This window comes from Camellia sinensis, chromosome 5, assembly GCF_055761805.1.
Source record: "Camellia sinensis isolate YWXY chromosome 5, ASM5576180v1, whole genome shotgun sequence".
Lineage (NCBI taxonomy): Eukaryota > Viridiplantae > Streptophyta > Magnoliopsida > Ericales > Theaceae > Camellia > Camellia sinensis.
The window spans coordinates 151,276,304-151,287,043 of NC_138965.1; the positions used below are offsets into that span (position 1 = coordinate 151,276,304).

Sequence of the window (10,740 nt, forward strand, 5' to 3'; positions counted from 1 at the left end):
CTCACCAACACTGAACATGACCCAGGTTTATACCGAGGATGTGAATCATCTCTCACCCAATTTCCATCAAAAGAATTACAATTCATCAAAGACTCCCCAAATTCTCACTCCCATGTTTTGCAGACAAACCCATATCAGTCCCATTACTCTGTTTCTTACCCTTCTCTGTGACTTTCACATCTTTATTCCCTGTATAATTTTTTCTAATAGGGGAAGATGTTAGCACTGAATTTACAGTCCGATTTTGGCTTCAATTTTATCATGTAAATCTTTACTCTGAGTCTGATTTTGATTTTGGGTAGTGGATGATTGAACTGTGGTGTTTTGGGATTTAGAAGTGTTGTTAGGTGGTGGAAGAGGAGCAAAATTGGGGACTTGTTGGGATGAGTTTGGAAAAAAGTAAGAGAAAATTGAAGAGATGTGAGGTCTATAAGATTCATCCGTTCCTTTTTTTCATCCTTGTCGTTCTCGACTTTCATTCGAAGAATAGAGGCAGCGATTCAACTCTCCTTTGAAGACGACAGTGCTGGTCTGCGATCTTACTCTGGCCTCTGTTACCAGTTTCAAAGGATAGCAGAAGATAGCTCGAGTTGAAGCTCGATTCAACTCTTTCCTTCTCTCGCCTCTGTTACCAGTTTCAGAAGATAGCAGAAGAGAGAGGGAAAAAAGAGGGAGAAAAAAAAATGTCAAAACGACGTCGTTTTGACACCTCTAAGCCAAATATATTTCAAGCTACTTAACGGGATCCTTAAATCATATTTTATCTCTTTATTTTTTGAAAAATGCTTCCTACCCCCAGCTGGGGGTGACATCCAGTGAGGTGTCAGCTGGGGGTTGGAAGGAAAAAAACAGTTTTTTTTTTTTTTTTTTTTTTTTTTTTGATTTTCGACCAGTGGGAGCGCGCCACGTCACTGGGGGCGCCACCCCCACTGGGTGTATGGAGCATGGTTGTTATTTTTTCATACATTTACTCAAAAAAAAAATCAAAAAAATATAATTATTTAAATTATCCCCAACACAAACTCGAGCTATATATATCCTTCAACAATGCTAGGTAGTTTAAAATTTTGTGACTCAAATGACTCAAATGACTCAAAACAATGTCGTTTTGATTGTAAATGAGTGTAAAACGACGTCGTTTTGACAGATTTGAATAATTTAAGCCACAAAAATTTGAGATACCAAACATTTTCCAATATCCTTTTACAAATTTCCACGCCTTGGTGAGAGAAGAAGATATTCCTACAATTACTTTGTTACAGTTCTTCCAATAAACAGTCCAAAGTAAATTCCGAAACCCTAACTCCGTCTATGTTCTTTAATATCTGTACATTCCAATGATTCATATCAATAAATTTTCTCATATAGCTCTAGTTTCACACACACACACATATTTGTATATATGTGTTATATACGCACTTCTGTATCGTGAAAAGCTGCGTGAATACGTGCATCAGAAGCAACACAAACAATGTATATACATATATGTGTGTGTATATATATAATGTTGACTTGATTGTTGTTATTCCATTGACTTCTTGTTATTTTAATGATATTGGATTGACTCTGAAAAAATGTGTATTTTGCAAAATTGAGATAGGAAAACTACGGAGATGGGGAGGAGGATATCGCTAGAGGAGGGTTTGGGTATATTAGAAGAGGGCATTGTGAAGGCAAAGATGATTCTTGATGGGTACCCCACTAATGCACTCTTCACTGCTGCCGAATATATGAAGTACTATGAGTATCCTTTCTTGAATTGATTAATTGGACTTTGTTGGTTTTGATGATTTTTCTTTTGATTTAAATTGCTCTAAAATGGGTTCCCAATTCATAATTAAGTTTGGTTTTTATTGGTTTTGATGATTTCTGTTTTAATTTACATTGTTGTAAAATGTGTTCCCAATTCATAATTAAGTTGGGTTTTCTTGGTTTTGATGATTAAGCAACTTAGATTGAATGTCCAGAGTCAGATGGAATATATTATTAGATTATACTTAGGCTAAGTTTGGCATCTTAAAAAAAAGTCAAAAAGTCACTATCTTATTTAAGTCACATCATTTTATTAAGTCACATCACCTCTTTACCACATCACTCCAAACCCAACTCATATTTCATAAAAAGTCAAAAAGTGCATTTATTTAGAACATCCCAAATAACCCCTTAATTTGAATTAATATGATATCCTGATTCCTGACTACATGGGGTTGGCTGCACGAATTCTTTATTTTTTTCCCAACTTTGTATAATGATGAATGAATCTTATATTGTTCAATGTTCATGGGTTGTCTTGTTTTTTCTTGTTGCCTTCATTTATTTAGGCCTTGATGGGTGCTGATGATAACCAGATATAATTTTATGTTCTTATGATAATAGATAATAGATAATACATGAAAGGTAAGCTTTTTTGGCAATTCCTGTCTTTGTTTCAGCTCGTTTCTGCATAATCTACTATAGTTCCTACATAAAATAGTGGACTGGGGAGAGGCAGGCTTTATGGGTCTTTTAGCTAATTAAAATCTGCCATTCTTTTGAGTGCCTAAATTCACTAGTCATATTTTTTTTTTCTGGTTATAAATTAATGGAAGTTTGAAGGGGACTTTTGAAGGTTTTGATTCCAATCTTTAAGCAGGGAGCTAGACTAAAATTTGCAATTTTAGTTTTGTAAAATTTCAGTAAAACCGCACCAACTGATGTGGTTATAAATTGTAATGTTCCTAAAAGCTAGTAAGGGAACTATAAGGTACAATGGTAAGTAAACCCCCTTGCTTCTTGTTCTAAAATCAAGCAACACACTTTTACTTCTCCTTTTCTTATGGCAACTGGCTTGACAAAACAGCCTGAGAAAATCTTCTGTCCTTCTCCTCTAGTAACATTTTCAACTCCTGCATTCCTCTCTATTTTCCATCCTCGTATCAAATAAGGATTGATCTTTTTAATGCCTTAATGTTCTGTTCAAATGGGTCCATCACTATTAGCTTGTTTTATTCATCTTGCTAAACCCCTACCCAGAATATTATAATTTTTGATCTAATAGAAAATTGGTATACAGTTATTGGGCAATATAGTACGTATATATTCTTAGGAACAAAACAAGGTTATAAAAGGAGCATTAGAAGAGCATTATGAAGTTGGTGAAACTTAACGATACCCACCCAATTTAAATATAGAAAACAAGCTGATGTTGACAAGATTTAAAGGAACAACAATAAAACACTCTAATCAATTTGAATCTAGTTCTTTGCTCTTTTTATTTTATTTTATATTATATATATTTATTTTCCCCGCTCTTGTTTCTGTTAATCTATGTGAATATTCGATGCCATTTGATTTCAATGGAAAGTGCATCCTTCACTCTCTGTATAGCTGTGTTTATTTCATGTGTATTCAGTATCATCCTTCTAACTATTCAGCACATCTTTATCAAAGATTTGAAAGGGCTTTGAAAGAGAGCATTTCTTCAAAGGTAAGAATTCAAAAATTTCGACATTTTGCACTGTAGTTTTGTCTTACTAGCAGATTCAACTTTAAAATAACAACGACGACGACGACGACGACGACGACGACGACGACGACGACGACAATAATAATAATAATAATAATAATAATAATAATAATAATTGGATTGTCAATAAGATGTTGGCATTTTTACTCGTAATTTATAGTTAATGTTGCCCCCGTTACTTGACATACTAGTTTGTCCTGTTGCTCAATGAACTTATCTATGCTATTCTTATAGTTCATTTGCATTGTAATTTCATTAAACTTACATATTGTAAGTGGGACCAGGATTGAACCATGCATGCAATGCAATGAACATGGGATGCCCTGTAAGCTTGTTTTTAGCAGGTATTGCCGACACATATTGAGTCTTGTTTGGAAGGAGATTCTCTTCTTTCCTTTTAGTTGTTGTTAGGGAAGGTCTAAGTATTTAAAACTAAAGGCTACTGATGAGAATTTATTGGGATTTTTTTGGAGAAACGAGGATGGGGAAGAATTCTAACGGGGGTACTGATGACATTTGAGAGGATGTCCTTCCTTTTGAAGTAGTGTTTCTGTTTTTATTTATTTTTGGATAAATATTCCAGTTAGTTTTTGGTTGTGAAATTAATCTTGGAAAAGCTGATTTGAAGTCAGTTGGTAAGGTTGCTAAAGAGAACTCCTAGTGAAATATTTGGTTCATTATTGAGAAACTTTCCTATGCTATGTAGTGTGTTTTGGAACCCCTCTTCTCAAGTAAAAACATTTTAGGTTCTTGTAATGCAACGGCCTGGAGGATTGAAAATGACTTGATTTATTGGAAGTCAGGTTTTGTCAACAAATGGGGTGAACATGATTTTGATTAGAAGTAATCTTTCAAGCCTTGCTGACTTATTTTAGATGACTTATTTAGGACAATGTTGCTGGCTACTAAGTTAAGAGAGCTTCAGAATGACTCTAGGCTGGTTTTGATGATGAATTTGAATACCATCATGTGGAATGGAGCAGCTTTGCACTCCTTCGAAAGCTACTTCATGGATGCTGCATTAGTGTTGAAGTCATTTACATTGATGAACTAAGTATATTTCCTTGAGTAGATTGAAGAGAATGTTTGTGGGAAAAAATGTTGTTTTGTTGTATGGTAGTGTTAGACAGTATTTGAAGTATCATCTCCATGTTTGATATCTATAGTGATATATTGAGTATCAAGTGAAGCTGGTATAGATATAATAGGGCAATATTTTGAATTGACCATTCATTAGTGGAAGAATTAAGTTCTGGAATACATCATCTCGATATCTTGTCTATCGTGATATATCCTTTTTTTTTTTTTAATCATTTTGTCTTCATATATCAATTGCTCCTGGACAATCTTGGTACGTGCTCAACCTTTATCAGTTATGTCTCAATAAATTGTGAAAGACACCTACCTGTTTCATTGCCATTTATGTTGCATCTTGGAAATTTGATTCACTCTTGCAATAAACTAACAGTTAGCTATCACTTTGCCTTGAATAAGCAAGCAAGCTCCCTTATCCGTTTTCTTTTCAGCTAGACATTGTGAGGCAGCTAGTAGTCTGATTTTATAGCGTTTATTGTTCTCAATCATTATCCCTAATATTTTTTGAACTTCGACAATTACCTAATTTTTCTAATTTTCATCTTCCCTAGTTTTTTGGAATGCCTAAACTCAAGCTCCAGGGATATCTCTTTACTATCTAAGTTGAAAGTATTTTGTTTTAAATTGCATTACATTGATTGATCATCTGAACAGACTCTTAAGTGCCTACTTGTGCGCTATAAATTATATGAACTTTTAAAATGGAAATGTTATGAGCATATAATGTCAATTTTAGGTTAAATCTGTTGAAAATTTTCATGTCTGTGTCATAACCTATGAAGCACGGATACTTCAAAAAGGGTGACGTATCCGTATCGGATACTTATCGGATACCAATACTCCTCGGATACTCGCGGATACATATCGGATACTTCTTAAAAGTATCAGATACTTCTTAAAAGTATCAGATACTTCTTAATTAATTTTTTATTAATTTTGAAGTATCGGATACTTAATTTTGAAGTATCGGATACTCGAAGTTATATATTACTTATAATATTTTGTTTAGTTCTTTGATAAGAGGAATATAGTGAGAGTTAAAGTAATAGAATTTGTCAAATTGATGTATCCTTGTTGTCTCTCTCACTTCTCTCTCGCTTTTTCAATCTCTCGCGTTTCTTCTCTCTGCTCTTATTCTTTTTTTGGTGTTGGCATGTAAGGATAATGTTTAATTTGCATTTACATTTGCTTTTGATTTTGCTTTTAGTTTTGGATGTTTTATGAATGTTTGAGCACTTTTAGGTTAATAGGAATCCCTCTCCTTATTTATTAATTTACTTTAAGTTTTATTTTCATGCATATTACATTATTAAAATTATATAAAAAAAAAATTATGAATGTATCCCCGCTGTACCTGTATCGTACTTTTTCAAATTTTGACATATCGCCATATCTACATCCCCATATCACCATATTCGTATCCATGCTTCCTAGGCTATCATTGATGACTTAAAAAAGTATATTTGCTGAAATTTTTATTTAAGAATGATTTTTTGGCTTTAGCTAAGGTCTTGTGATATTCAATGATGAAGGGAAACAAGTTGAAGCTATCGACCTTGAAGACTCTTAGTTTTATAGGAATCTTTCTTCTTTATCAAGTTGTCTTTTGCTTTAGGTTTTATTTTTATGCATACTGCATTACTAAAAATTGTTAAAATAATATTTTTTACTAACGTATCCCTGCCGTACCCGTATCCTAGTTTTTCAAATTTTGTCGTATCGCCGTATCCGTATCCGTATCGTATCCGTATCCCGTATCCCGTATCCGTATCCGTGCTTCCAGGGTCATAACTTAGAAATTTGCAAACATGTAGATATTATACTTATCAAAATAAATAAATAAATCAATGTTAGATATCTCCCTTGTACGTGTTAATGTCCCTATAATCTGAAATCTTGAGATAATGGCAGATGTTGGTATTTTTTTCCTTGACAATAGAGGGGAAAGTATAAAAAATGGAAAAAGGGGAAAGTAATTGAAAATACGTGGAGTGCAAATGAGACAGAATTAACATCAAACCTCTACAATTTTGGCTTATCTATGGACAGATAAACTAGGCATACACATGACAAGTTTTCTCGGTGTGTGCTGAATTAGAGGTAAATGCTAAATCATATTGTGGAAGAACCTTCAAAACAAAGAAGTTTCTGTAAAAATAAGTCTAAGATTGATTATTTGAACATGATATTAGGAAAAGTGGAAATAGAGATGACAAAGTAACAAAAATTATTAGTAGAATGACATTTTAAGAGTGAATAACTTTCTTTGGTTATTTAGGCTTCATGTTCAAAAGGAGGCAAAGACTGAATGGATTGTAATTTGTAATTCATAGATGAAAGAAGCGTAGTTAGATGGATCAGAAGTTCTTTTCAAGTTTTATAGGACCAACTTGTACTTATCAGTTCACAAGGAACGCTATGAACTATTGATGCCATTCATCCGGGGTAATGTAGAGCAACTTAAAAACATCCTCTTTACAATGGGGTTTGCTCTGCACTGATGGGGTTTGCTTTCTAGGAATCGTCTTTGATTGCTTAGCCTCATTCACAAATTTGCAATTAGTTGGTAATTTGAAAGAGAGAGAGAGAGAGAGAGAGAGAGAGAGAGGGTCAATATGAGTCTTACTTGAATGCAAATTCAGGCATGAAACGTGAGGCTAAGTGCACCTTAGCATCTTCTTAACATGGTATAGACGATAGAGCCTGAGGATCAATATGAGTCTTACTTGAATGCAAATTCAGGCATGAAACGTGAGGCTAAGTGCACCTTAGCATCTTCTTAACATGGTATAGACTATAGAGCCTATAGTTTTAGGTTGAATTATTTGATGAAGACAAAACCAATAAGTTTAATAGTATATGCGGAATTGCTTAGGCATCCCCTTTTCTCCTTGCAATGCATATACTTTTGCTTGAAATCTATCTGCAAGTATCCAATTTCCAATCATAGATCCTAATTAGTATTTCTTTATATTATGCTTTCAGGTTTTGCCATCCTTACAAGACAAAAATGATGCCTCTCTGTTGATAGAACTTACCAATATGTGGGCAAAATATAAAGTGATGGCTAAGTGTCTGGGAGGATTCTTTCTATACCTTGATCGCCATGAAAAAATTGATGTGTCACTTAATGATGCCTCTGTTCGTTGTTTCCATGATCTGGTAAGGATATTATTCTAACATTCCTAGTTTAGCTTCCCCATGTGTAATTTTCTTCCCTAGTTTTCATTTTTTAATGCTGTTTTTCTGTTTCAGGTTTTCAATGCGCACTACCATAATTTTCATGATGCTGCAATTTTGCTGGTAGGTTGAGTTGACTTGCTCAGTTTATAAGTCTATTTTGTTCTTGTCACATTTGATTTCATTGTGCATACAGATCAATCAGGACCGCTCCAAGAATTCAATTGATAGGGGCCTGCTAAATAATGCCATGGCCTTTTTTGTTGAAATTGGAGGAGGGAAAAACACAAACTATTATGACAATTTGGAGAAGGCAATACTTGCAGATGCTGCAAATTACTATTCAAGATTAGCTTCAGAGTGGCTTGCCTGCAATTCATCTGTTGACTACATTAAGAAGGTTGTTACTAGTTTTGCAGTTAACAAAAGTTGTACATGCAATGCATAATGTAAATCACATGTAATGATTTGTTTCCCTATTGTTCTAGGCTGAGTGGTGCTTAGATAATGAATTACAAAGGGTGAGTCAATATTTACACCAGACAACAGTAAAGAAGCTACTGCAGGTACTATAATTTGCTTATTTAATACTTGTTTTCCTGAATTTTGTACTATCAATGTCTGAATTTTGCTAAATTATGTATTGTTAGACAAAAGAGTTTGGTAATATATCATTGTTTTGAGTGTCCAGATTGGATTCTGTTTCACTTATTATTAGTAACCAGATAACTTCAATGTCCGTGTCTGACACGCCACAGGGCATGTCAAATTTTTTAATTGTTAGTTTTTTTGCAGCACATGCTGGGGGCACTTCATGGACAAGCATGTTCTGTGTTTGGACATGCCTCAGGACACCTTTGTAGTTTTTCCCCCTGCTATTTTTTTTTATAAATTTGATTTGGAATCAAAGTAAAATATATGGAAATAAAACTGGAATAAGTAGAAAAAAAATTAATATAAATACAGCTACATATACATCATGCCTCTCATATCTATGTGTCTTAAATTTATATTCATATACATAGTAAATAAAAAATATATAAAAAATAAATTTTTTGCCATATCTCTGCCGTGTTTATCTTTTTGCCAATTGAATTTTTTTATCAAAATATTCAAGACAAAATAATGAGAAAAGATGCCATAGCCAGGTTGATTTTTGCCTTGTTATCTGTATGCGCTTATTACTCTCAATTTAAAACAAAAAAAAATTAAATAAATCATTTTCTTACTTTAGTCCTAGTCACATAAGCTAAGCTATTTTATGAGATAAATTCTTGTCCTCGCTTTGAGAGTCCTTGCAGGTTGTGCAATGGCACTTGATGGATCAAACTGCAAGCCAACTTATTGAAAAGCAAAAGTTGGATAACGTTGATGCAACAACATATCAAGTATGCTTCAACCTATGTGATGACCTTCCTGCCAATCTTTTTTAGATTACCAATATGGCTTGTAATGGCATTTTATTAATACTGGTATTGGCTAATCTAATTCAGTGGAGATTTTAACCTGATAAAACATTGAAAGTTTCACTTTTGTTGACATACTGTACTACCTGAAAGTTTTCTTAGGTTGTGTTTGGTTTATTAGAATGATTTTGTGCAGGAATGGAATAGCTATTCCTTGGTCTCCCAATGGAATGTCCTTTCTCCTAAATTGGTGAATGGTGATTCCATCTGGAATGTGCATTTCTTATCTTTATTATTTACTGAACCAAACCATTAACTCCCAGCTTTCATTCCAGTAAAGTAAACAGTGTCTTAATATGTTACTGGGCCGCAGGCTCCTGCCTATCTTTTTGAACCATCTGGTTCACATACCACACTAGTTTTATGGCATCTGCAGTGCCAATATAGAGAAATCTTTTCTTTATATAGTTTGTTTTATATCTTTTCAAGCCATTTCCAGGCAGAAAATTCAATTTTTTTTTTTAACATGAAAAAAGAAGATGAAACATTTTGGGTATCTCTATTTTCACCACGGCCTCATTACACATTTTGTACTGGAAATAAAGGAGTGGTTACCTTCCCAGCAATAATAGATTGACATTTGCCTAGTGAAATCCATAGGGAATACTTGGCCATCTGTTGTTGTTCCTCGCTGAAGTAGTGCTTCATATATTCTCTATTGACTCAATGGCGAACCCAACTACTATGAAGTGACTTTTAACAAGTTCTACACATTCTATATAACTTCCGTGTTGGAACATCTGGTAAAAGATGCTTGTACAACTAGGTATTCTTGGTTATGCTGTGGAACATTGCTGTAGAGCTTATTTGGTTGCATTCTTTGTTCTGCGTTCCTCCATTTTTATTTTATTTTTTTTGTATTTTCAGAAACAAAACAATAAAAAGTTCAAAAACACTCATCGTTTTCATTTTTGTGTGAAACAACTTTTTTGGTGTTTCCTAAAATCCACAATTCGCGAAACAGATTTTCCACGTTTTCCAAAAAAATAAGAATGGAAAATAGAAAATGAAAACACAACCAAACAGGTCTCTCTGAGAAACTATCCATCACGTAGTTGTGTGAGCTATGAATTTATCCTTCTTTGGTGATGTCGTGCTAATTTTGATTTATCTTGCAGGAGCTACTGTCCGGATGTGCTAACATGAACCTTGGAGATGAAACATCTGCATCACCGTCGCAACAATGTCCCATGTCACAGTAAATTACTTGTTAGGAAAAAAGACAACAAAGTACATGATCGCTGAAGAAACCTATACTTAGAGATAGAGATTTAGGGATTTAGACACTTCGATGATTTCCCGAAGTAAATTCATATGATTGCCTTTTTGTTTACAGTGGAGTAGCCTCGGGGAGGACTAGTTATTTTTGGAAGCTATGTAGCAGAGAACAAGCCTACAAATTCCCAGGGGTTACTAGAAAAACAAAAAAACAAAAAAAAAGGTTGCAACTTTTGTAGTGAGCTTAGAAGAAATTTATTGTTCTTTTGGTGTTAA

General features: G+C 33.9%; 1 protein-coding gene across 1 annotated transcript; it reads left to right on the forward strand.

The window, feature by feature from the left end:
• The first annotated feature begins 1,195 nt into the window (after window positions 1-1,195).
• On the forward strand, window positions 1,196-10,740 carry LOC114307625 (cullin-1). The gene is made up of 9 exons (XM_082870155.1): window positions 1,196-1,284; window positions 1,601-1,744; window positions 3,367-3,466; window positions 7,586-7,762; window positions 7,856-7,903; window positions 7,977-8,180; window positions 8,269-8,346; window positions 9,082-9,168; window positions 10,365-10,740. Exons 2-9 carry the CDS (start codon window positions 1,614-1,616, stop codon window positions 10,446-10,448), a joined length of 909 nt encoding a protein of 302 aa, XP_082726281.1. The 5' UTR covers window positions 1,196-1,284; window positions 1,601-1,613; the 3' UTR covers window positions 10,449-10,740.